The following is an 11265-nucleotide window of genomic DNA, read 5'->3' as shown; positions in this document are numbered from 1 at the left end:
TGGCCACCTCAGAGAAACAGCTACTATTGGATTGACTATTTGAGAAATACCCTTCAAACCCTGTCTTTCTACTAAATAAAGACATAGTGATTATTGGGTTGTGAAACTGCCTCCCAATTTAGCACATTATAGTGTAGAGAGAGTGAAAGAATGAGAGATAAAGTAATCAGTTACTGCTTCTTTTCACACCACACCTCACTGCCTAAGCAGCTCTTCTCTGCCTTACAGCACAGAAACCTTTCAAAGTTTTCAATTCAGATATTGTGCAGCACTATGTGGACCTTATGTAGCTTTATGCAGACATTATGTAATAACACAATGTCATTTCTTCAAGCAAGTGCAACTTGGAAGAAAATTAAGAATTCGATGAAAGACTACTCTGGCATTAGGAACCTTGTTGCAAACTAATATTCTGTGATATTCCCTGAAAATGTTTTTTTAGATCCCTTATGCTGGTGAAAATTATTGTGTGTGTGTGTGTGTGTGCGTGTATATGTGTCAATGTACTGCTCTGTATAAATACAGTGTGTGTCTGTGAACGATGTGCTGCCTGAATGCTGTGTGTGTCTGTGAGGTATGCTCCCTGTGAATGTAGCCCTGATAGATGGACTGCCAGCAGACAGCTTCACAGACAGATGGTCTCTGTAGAACTCCATCAGAGTAGACTGACATCAGTGTTTCCTTGGGTGTGGTTGTGCTAGGTAGAGTGGGAGTGAATAATGTTTCTTTGGACGTGGTTGTGTTAGTTAACAATTAACTCATCTGCCCTCCCGGTCTCCACTGTCCCACACTTCCCCATCACAAAGGCCCCTGCTGGCTCACAGAGGCTGGTCTTAGCTGAGTGGCTGGAGCTTTGCGAGGATCTTGCTAGCAAGCGCCTGCAGGGGTCCTTTCTTTTTCGGGGAGGTCCAGAAAAGGGGCAGACTGAAGATGTAGATAACACACAGGCTGAGGATCACAGCCAGTAGCCCCGCCCCCAGGGTGCTGGCCAGGGTGACGGACGGAGCGTGAGCCAGGAGCCACGCCCGCCTCACTACCATGTCCTGCTCGATGGCCTCCATCTGGAACTGGGTACCAATGATGCCACAGACATGGAAGAGCTGGTGGCTATGGCCTGCAGAAAGAGAGGATGGAGGAGGGGTGTCGACGGTGTCGGGAGGAGAGAGGAGGTACAGCGTTAATGACAGAACAGAAACAAATCATTCAAACGGCAGTATGACGATGGGAGACACACCGATGTAGTCGAAGCAGCCGGGGGCCAGGCGCTCAGGAAGGTGAGTGATGAAAAGGAAGGCAGTGAAGAAGGCCAGTGCGGTGTGGCGGTAATGTAGGGTGTTGGTCTCATTGTCAGTGCAGCCTTCTCCAGTGCACACAAACACCTGCAGAGAGACGGCACAGCATCAGCTGTAACTACCCGCTTAAACCACCCCCCGGGTCAGACCCTCACCTGGTGTAACCTGACTGGGAGATATTTACAATAACAATAGCACTGTTAATCGTATCACTATTATTATTGTAATTTTCATTATTGCAAGGTTCAGCAGATATGATTTTCATATCTCTCACATTTTACACATTGTACTGAAATGGTGGATATGGTCAAGAGAAAATTCAGATTGAGTGGCATGTTCTGGACAACAGCAGCCCCCCCCCATCTGAGATCTGAACCTGCAACATACCAACAACAAGTACCTGCTCCATACCAATGTTACCTCACACTTCTGCATGTAGAATGATCCTGATCTTGACAGCCACAGACAGGCTCTAAGTTAAACATAAAGGATGTGCTCATGGCCATGTGCAGAATTTATAATACGAACATCATTTTAAATTTCAGTTTTATTCTGCTAGTGGGCCATTGGCAGTGTTCAGGGAGGTAGAGAATGACCAGGCTCTGGCAGGTGCAGGTAAAGCACAGGTGTGCGGCTCACCCTGTAGAACAGTGGGATGTTGTCGAACAGGTAGGGGTAGGCAAAGGCCAGAACACGCAGGGCTTTGCCTAGCTTTGGGCTGTGGCACTCTGGAGCCCTGTGAGGCAGAAAGCAGGATTCTCTCTTATCTCAGAGTCTTACACAGTTTAAACCAGAGAAACCACAGATAGAACAGTGCTGCACCCTTCAGACTGACCACTGCAGTGTGGTACTGTGTCCTTGACTGTTATGAATAAGGAATTCAAACAAGCACAACATTCTATCAGACTCTCACCTTTTCAGTTTTCAGAAGCAGTCAGACTCTTACACGTGTTAATATGTAAGAATCTGATTAAGTCTGAAAAGTTAAGTGCCGTGTGGTTTATGGTTTATGGTTGAAGCCCAACGGGAGTGAGTGAAATCTTTATCAAGCCCAGTGTGTACAGTATCGCCAAGTCTTTACATTATATTTCAGAAGACAGGTCACCAGCCCCATGACTAAACACAGGCCTCTGAATGCATGTGGAGACACACATTTGCTTAGCTTCACTGGCATCAGTAATGTGTTCAGGTTATTTTAAGTGCTCTGTTGTGCATGAGAAACAGTGTGATTTTCAAAAAGAAATACAACTCAAAAAGTGACCTGACTATGTGCCAATACAGCAGTGCCTATATCAGTGCACTAATATGCTAGCACCTTCACCAATGCGCAAATGCAGCAGCACTTTGACCAATGTGCTAATACTGCATTCTGCTGCCTCATTCCCAGATAAACCCATCTGAGAGAAGATAAACTGTTGTACCTCCCCCCCCTGATCAGATCTGCCTGTGACCAGCTCACACACTGATGATAGTGTTGATCTCTCCAAACAGGACTTCCTGTTTTTAGCAACATTCAGATAAATGCATCGTCACACATGAGCAGATTCACTTTCTTAGAGTTTTTATTTTTTATTAGACATTAAGCTAATTCAGTTCATTCTGGTTTGAGCTGATTGGATCAGACTGGGAGATGTAGTGGAAGACAGCACTGATCAATGCATCTCCCATAAAAAGGTGAATGAAGCACTTCACAAAAATTACACATAATGTATCTTTAAAAATTCTACTAAAACCAGAAAGCTTCCATAATATGGTAGGAGTTGATATTATGGATCACCTGCCTCCTAATACCAGGTGAAAATTCATTTTTCCCCATGGCAACACATCATTGCTTTTAGGAGCCTGAGCCTTCTGTGGAAGGGCAGGGAGAGAGAGCTGACACAGAGGGACAAAGGACTGCCACAGGAACTGTCCTAAAATGCCTCTCTGTCACATCACACCCCTCCTCTTCTCACTACACTGGCTACCTGTTATGGCTCAGATAAAAATTTAAAGCCTACCCTACTGAGCAGTGACAAGAATGCTAACATTTCATTTCCAAACCCTTCGCTCCTGCCAGACCACTTTGCTCTGCTACCACTGGTTACCTCATCATCCCTTCTTAGAAGGGTCGTTCATCTCCAGCACGTCCCACTCTTCCCTTGCCCCTAAGTGGTGGAATGAGCTGCCTACAGCTGTCAAAACAGTAAGATTACTGTCTACGTTTCAGCACAGACTCAGAACCCATCTCTTAAGACTGCCTCTTGGTTTCCCTGAACTTTGACCCCTCTCCCTGATGGTGATCCTGATCCAGCTGGATATGTCTGATAAAAATATATGTTTTTGCACCTTATGGCAGCAATAACTCCCCTGGTCGTAATGTTTCTCATCATGGCACTATATTTCAAGGATGGCACTAATAATTTAGTACCTATGTAGTGAATTGTCTAACCCTATTGATGACAATTTTTGAATGTCACTCTGGATCAGAGTCTGCCAAATGAATGAATATAAATGTATATGTGTCTCAAAGGAACACTCAGTATGTGCCAGTTTGAAGGAAGCAGAGAATCTTTTTTGACGACATGGTCCATTTGACTGACAACTGGTTAGTGGATGCTAGACCTCACCGAAAGCAGCAGATTAATGACAGTGAGCACACAGCGGTTAAAATAACGGTTACCTTTTTACGACATTAGGGTTATACTGCAGAAAGGGCAAGCCAAGCCTTAGCAGATGAGAGGAGAGGGACAGAAACAGTTAGAGAGGGGTCCTGTTGGGCAACACTGACACAACAGCACATAACATTCAAAAGAATATAACATTTAAACAACTAAATTAGATATTTAAACAACTGCAAGCATTTAATGTTTAAACCACTGAAAGCATCTAACATTTAAACAACAGCATTAAACATTTCAATAACCAAATCCAACAGTCCTTGGCACATTGTGAGTTACATCCCATAACTCCTGATATGGCATTGGCAAACAAGATTTTAACTCTGGTTAGTATCTCTTACACATGAAGATAAAGATTAAAACTAATGTAGAAGAGACATGCTCCTTGGTCATGGACATCTACTCTGAGCAGGTGCTGCACAGATCCACTGATCTAAATGTTATCGGGATGGCTTTGCAGTGAATGCCAGCATAGAGCCCCACATGATTTTACCTGGAGTAGCAGGCCAGTCCAGTGCAGATGACTGTGTTGAGCACTGCTATGGGGATGTAGCATCGGTGGAAAGTGCTGTTCACCCATCTGTCCGGGATCACGTATGCAGAATAGGTTATAGCTGAACCTGTGGAGAACATACACAATCACACATGTACACACGTACACACATGCACATATACACACACCATAGATTTCTGTGTGTGTGTGTGTTCATTTGTGTGCTCTGACTCAGACAGCCTGTAGAAGCTGAGCTCTGACTCCCCCAGACTGTAGAAAACGAGCTCTGACTCACCCAGGCTGTAGAAAACGAGCTCTGACTCCCCCAGACTGTAGAAAACGAGCTCTGACTCACCCAGGCTGTAGAAGCTGAGTGCTCCGTAGTCGAAGAAGAAGCAGACATGGCGGGCGCGGGCGGACATGGTGCTGAAGGTGTGGGCACAGCTGGAGGCCAGCGGGTACAAGCAGGCCGACACCAGGAACACCAGCAGCGGCCACCTGAAGGCATCGCACCACGCATCCTGCATCAGCAGCACCACCAGCAGCTTCCACAGGAAGTACCTGCAGGAACACAGCACAGACGACATCCAGAAAGCCGTTAGCTTCAGCTGAGCAAAGCAGCAAGGCAGGCTGCAACAGGTGCATTATACATATTATATATGCCCTTATCCAGGGTCTGTATGTCCAGTGTGTATATTTCCACAGCTGGTTATTTACTGAAGCCATTCCAGTATAGTTCCTCACCCAAGAGTGCTACAACCTCACCCTGGATTTAACCCTTAACTCTTCTGACCACATTGCTGCCCCAAACTGCTGATAAGAAGCATCCATGCACTGCTGTCTGTTTCACGAGGTCAACATGCAGCACAAACCAATCAGATATGTGCTGCCTTTTAAGTTGCTCTTAACAGGAGAGTTTGCTAAATATCTGGCTTCAGAAGGAGACACTGCACTAAGTAAGGTACAGTGTGTTCCACAGTGCAGGAAAGGACTGGAAAGCACTTTGGCCTGACCTTGATTTCCAGTCTACAGTGAGTGGCTGCAGCACCCTGCAGGATAGCAGAGGCCTCTCCCTGTGCTCTTCACTGCACTAGTTAGCTGTTGCAGCTTTGCTTCAGTCTTCAGAAGCGTCTCATTAAAGAAGAATGACTTTGAAATGTTTACTAATTGCAGGAGCTCATTAGAGAACTTTACAGTGGAGCTCTGCTCATTAGCAGGAAAAACAGGCCCTCAGCTCTGTGTTTGTGGCGGATTGTCTGAGTGACGGCAGGCGTCCCCCTCCCCCCCGCCCTGTCCCACCCCAGCCTGCTCAGGCTCAGTGGGGGCGGTAAACAGCAGCTCAGGGAACATCGATGCGCAGAGTTACACGCCACAAACACACCCACTCCCCACTCCACTTCTGACACACACACAGGCAGCCGTTGCCATGGCGCTGCTGATTGCCTTATCTCAGCGCTTAGCGCTCTTTAGATTGCATGGTGTTTGTGTCACGCCGGCGCTCCAGATAGCGCTGGAGAGGGCTGTGGTATGGGCTGGCAGGGACCTGTCGGAATGTGAACAAACACCAGCCGCTGCACTGCGGCCTCACACACACACACACCCTGCGGGTGAAGGTGCACAGGTGATCCCCGCCCCTGCTATCCCCCGCTGCCCACCCCTGCATCCCCACAGGTGGGTTGCCCTCTTTTATATACACATTATAGCATGATTTTCCATGTGTACACCACCACACAAACAGCAGCTCGTAGTCCAATCACATTCAACCTTCAAACCACTTGACGCACACATACACACTGCTGTTTCTAATGAGCTGCAGGTAGATGTGTGGCACACAGCTCCTCTGGGGTCTGGAAGTGCCCGTGTGCTCCATGGTAGAGCGGTGCTATTAAATCCAGCATGAAAACAGGAGGCAGCTGCACACCTACACATCACACGCACCTCACTGCCAGGTGCTGTGGACTTTAAACAGGCAGAGGGAGGCTCTGCCATGACCACCTGCAGCAGAGGATCTCAGTACTGTTAAATCCACACTGATTTCTGTTTTCAGCTATTACACTCATATTATTGTCTGACTTTGAAGACAAATGTGTGCCCTGTCCCTTATAGCGTTCTACAATTCCACTAAACTTAAAAAATCTCCTTAAATCAACAGTAGGTGAAGGACACGCCCATCCAACAACCATCTCCACCATCAATATGCTACTAAGCACAGGTATTGAACACCTATGAGAGATTTTTTGATTGGTTACAATACACTTGCATTCCGTTACAGACTATGCTGTCATATGCTGTCACCTCATGACTTTTCCCAACCCTGAAACAGCTTGTTTGGTTATCTGTCACATTGTATTGCTCCTGCCCTGCCATGGCAATGATCAATCAGCACTCCGGGAACAATAAACAGAAATCTACAGGCAGCTGGAATAAGAGACATGCAGAATTTCACATGAGTGAGTGTGTCTGTGGGCGGGTCTGAGCAGTACCAGGTAGGCAGGAAGTGGGTCCAGATGTTGAGAGTCTCATTGGTCAGCTGAAAGAGGCTGAGGAGGCAGTCAGTGGCAGAGCTGCAGGGGTGACGGTACCCCGAGATGATGCTGTCCTCGTGGAACACCTGCAGGGGGCAGACGGTTGACGAGCGAAACGGGTCCCCCAATCAAAGAGAGAAAGCCAATGTAAGGGATTTGTTTCAGGTCTGCAAGGGGTGACTCTGAGATCTGAAAATGAGAGAATCCTGCACTTACTTTGGGCACCTGGTTGATGGTGAAGACGCGGGGCAGTTTGATGAGGCTCAGCATGCTGTAGGTGTGAGACGGGAAGGCAGAGTGAGGGGGGTGGGAGCCACACCTTTATACACCTGCAGTCCTGCTGCCCTGAGCCCCACCCCTCCAGAACACGCTGAGCCGTCCTCCACCGCTCCCCTGTGTGTCAGGCACCGGGTGAGGCAGCCTCACTGCTCCCAAGACCCCTCTCACAGGAGCCCACGGCAGGCAAGAGGCGGCTAATGAGCTCAGGAGAGGAGAGAGCAGAGAGCAGTCAGTCTCACACACACACAGATATATACACACACATATACATTCACATGCATGCATACATACATACACACACACACAGATAAATACACACATATATACATTCACATGCATGCATACATACACATACACACCCACAGATAAATATACACATGTATATATACATTCACATGCATGCATACACACACAAATACATGCATGGATACTCACATTGATACACACATGCATGCACGGATACACACACACAACATATTAACATGCACACACACTCAGAGCATACACACACATGCACATATAATCCATGGGGGCAGCACATATGATCAACAAGTTGTTTTTCTCTTCCAGCTTCATTGTATTCATCTCTCCATATAGACATGTGTTTGCCACAACAAGTCCCCTTGGACACAGCACAAGTCTTTCACCTCAGCTGTAATAGTGTCTTACACTACTGTCACCATTTTCCAGTCTATAATGATGATATTATTCCATTAAATACATGCACAGATCTGCCAGTTCCAACAGCAGCTTTGATAGGCAGCAAGGGTACGCTCAGGTTAGGAATACAGAGAGAAGAATGGTAACATTCTCCTATGAGGGGAGGGGGTGATTGAGTCTGCAGTGTTTTTACACCTGGCTGCTGCCTTGACAACCAACAGATGCATTAAGATGCTTCAGCATAGAACACGCCAGACTGCACTGTGTGCAAAAACACCATTCAGCTGTTCCCTCCAGAACCCAAAATGGACCTATACCCAGACATACATCCTCTGTGCATTCTGACCCATGTAGCAAACTTGGCACTCCTGAAGCACTGTGGGACATTACACTTGCTTACACTTGCGTATGTGGTATTTTTTAAGTTGAGCCCCAGGAGAAATATATGAATGTAGAATCTGAAACTCTTTGAAACTGCTGGCCTCTCACTAAGGTGGTCTGTGATAGTTACAATCACAGCCGCAGCTTAAAATCACAGGGTGCATGGTTTACTGCACTCCACTTACTGCCTGGCACCCCAAATTCACCCTCCATGAGAGCGTGATTCACCCAGATGGAGCAAACAAACACCATCTCACTGCAGGCATGACAGGTAACACTGTACGCACCACTGGTCACAGGTGTCAATCTTCTGCCATGGGGTTGAGTGGTGTAGGGTCAAGTTCAACAGCTCATGGACAGGGATCAAAGGTCAGGGAGTTTGAAAAGTCATCATTTCCCATTCAGCACACACCTCAGTTTCACTCATTTTGGGTGAAACTATGGATTTCCATCCCTGTGGGTCAGAGCTGCAGCTGCACAATGCATTGAACCTGCTGCTATTCTTGGCTGCTGCTCATCTTTAAAGCTCTTTTCGTAAAGGAAGAGTCCTGAAAAACATACCCTTGTTAACCCCGCAGTTGTCTGAGGTGGGGCAGCTATTTTACACTGGGATTGGACTAAGATGGGATTTGTCTCAATAGCTACTGTTTATATTTTAAAAAAATCATTTTTCTATTCTTCTTTGCAGATAGAGAGAGTGATGTTTCAATGGTAGTATTGAATGTGCGAAGCCTGGGACTTGCTGTGAGATACTGATTCTGTTTTCTGTATTTAATGCTGCTCTGTAGAGAGTCCACACCAAGGACTGCTCACCTGTAATGTTTACACTTGTCAGATGCCCTCAGTGGATAACTCTTCCATTGCAAAACTCACCCCACAGACATTACACACTGAATTAAACACCTTGAGCCCTGAGAGAGGAAGCTATGAAATCCCAGGGCCATCTCACTGTCACACCACACGCACACACACACACACACACACACACACACACACACACACACACACACACACACAGTGTCCTGATCGCAGGTTGAAACATCACAGAATCAGCTGTAAATTTCTAATGATCCATGAGAAAAAATTAACTCATTCTAATGTTCCATGAGAGCAAATCTATCTTGAATGATATAACCATTCTCATACTGCAAATGATGCAGGAGACCTATATGAAGCAGTAATAGATCTCACTCAGGGGTTATACTCTGCCAACAGCACTACTTTTCATCCTCCCAGCTGAGGATAGTGATCACCAAAAAGAAGCTGAAGGATCTTTCAGAGCTCTGTATTTAGGACCACAAAGAAATGGAACACATTCAGGAAACCAAATGAACAAGGACGTTAGATAGCCTGTTGTAACCTGGTGTTGAACCATTCACAAGAGGGAGGAGGAAAACACACCTTTTTAGCCTTGAACACCTGGGTTTTCAATCTCTCAATGAACTCTAATTAAAGTCAGTGTGTCCATTTCAGCACCTGCAACATATTATTCTACAGTTTGCTTCATACAATGTCTGTCTTTGTAACTGTCTAATCCATTAGTATCCATTGGGATAACAGTAACAAAAAATGAACATTATTATTTTGCTTTTAATTAACTTCAGTTAATTAAAGTCAAACAGATCCCCCTGAGAAAATCTGTATTTTTATTTTTATGTTTTATTTGATGACCTGTTTTATGAGTAGTAGTACTAGCACTACAGCCAGTAGATGATTTGTTCATTTTTAACAGGGGGGGTGACAGATGCACAGGCAACACTGCTAACTAGGGGATGGAGAGGGGGGATGGCCGGTTAACAAGGGGGATGCATTTTGGTCATTTTGCTAACAAGGGGGATAGCATCCCCCCTCAAATCGCCTACTGGCTACAGCTGATAATAAGCATACGTTTATTGTCACTAAAACTGAGTGACATGTAAGTCTTCTCTTCAAGTGATCAATGTTCCATTAATATATAAATTTGTCTAAAGGAATCCTCGGAGAAATGAACAGAACTCTGACTACATTTCCATCAGAGAGATTAGAGTCAGAGATACACATATGCATATTTTCACTCTGAGCATTTGTGTTTCACTGTGTTTTGCAAAACCATACTGCATGGATTAAAAGTAGGTTATGCTGTTTATCTCATATGAGCCAGAAAATCTATTCCGAGCTCACAACCACTTGGCAGATTATCACCTGACTCTTAATGCGCACAAACACGTAATTAAAGCAAGAAATAAACAAACATGTAACCTGGCATACACGTCAAACTGTCAAGCAGTATATAGTATAAACAAAATTCTTACTGTTGTGTATTGTATCGGGAGGTGAGCGCAGTTTGGCGATTAGAAACAGAAAGCGGTATACAAAGCGCACCCATGCTAATAAAACCCTGCGAAGTTGGGGTTAATTTGTCATGTCTCTGTGCGCTGAACTGGGCACTGAACTGTTAAAACTGGTGATCAGGGCTACTTACTGTATTTCCCTCTGCAAAAGGTTTTCCCTGCAAAACTTTCCTTTCTGAGCTGCCGAGGTTTCATAATGGAAGTAAAGCAATAAAGGCGTTCGTCTTACACGTTAGTTTCCGTGACAGGTATTGGGGGAAACTGGACAGGCATGCATCAGCCGCAGCTATCGCGCTGCCGTTCCTTGCTCTGCGTTATCACTACGGTTCTCTCGAGACGGTCCACACCCTCTGTCGCCCTCCTTTCTGACAGTGATTGACAGGGAAACTGTTTTCCGTGATTTCGCCGGCAACCTGTGCGATGCCGAACCGCTCCCACTGAATAAACTGCGCGCCCCCTGAGAACTGTTACCTGTGGACGCTGAGTGTCCAAACCTTGCGCACCATTGTAACTGCAGTGTGTTGTGTTAGTAATAGAAATCGCATTGCCACTAAGTTGCACGTGTTTTAAAATAGAACCACATATTTGTGTGTAATTACCATAAACACTTGAGCCTTGAGTTTTTATTGCTAGGTCGAGAGTGTC

At 45.7% G+C, this 11265-nt stretch overlaps 1 protein-coding gene across 1 annotated transcript; it reads right to left on the bottom strand.

The window, feature by feature from the left end:
• Window positions 1-833: 833 nt before the first annotated feature.
• LOC118788312 (membrane progestin receptor gamma-A-like) lies at window positions 834-7240 on the bottom strand. Its single transcript, XM_036544271.1, has 8 exons — window positions 7187-7240; window positions 6929-7056; window positions 4801-5006; window positions 4446-4572; window positions 3955-3999; window positions 1932-2028; window positions 1235-1379; window positions 834-1114 (listed from the first exon to the last, which is right to left on the bottom strand). The coding sequence occupies exons 1-8, from the start codon at window positions 7238-7240 to the stop codon at window positions 834-836; spliced, it is 1083 nt and encodes a 360-aa protein (XP_036400164.1).
• Between the last annotated feature and the right edge of the window lie 4025 nt (window positions 7241-11265).

This window comes from Megalops cyprinoides, chromosome 13 (assembly GCF_013368585.1).
Source record: "Megalops cyprinoides isolate fMegCyp1 chromosome 13, fMegCyp1.pri, whole genome shotgun sequence".
NCBI classification, from domain to species: Eukaryota; Metazoa; Chordata; class Actinopteri; order Elopiformes; family Megalopidae; genus Megalops; species Megalops cyprinoides.
The sequence above is the reverse complement of the archived record's forward strand: the minus strand, read 5'-3'. Positions and strand labels throughout refer to the sequence as shown.

Excerpts from the sequence above, each read along its gene's own strand:
- LOC118788312 (XM_036544271.1), bottom strand. The coding sequence starts at position 7,240 with ATGCTGAGCCTCATCAAACTGCCCCGCGTCTTCACCATCAACCAGGTG. Across the intron at positions 7,057-7,186 it reads CCATCAACCAGGTGCCCAAA|GTGTTCCACGAGGACAGCAT; the intron begins GTAAGTGCAGGA and ends TGCCCCCTGCAG. Across the intron at positions 1,380-1,931 it reads ACATCCCACTGTTCTACAGG|GTGTTTGTGTGCACTGGAGA; the intron begins GTGAGCCGCACA and ends GTCTCTCTGCAG.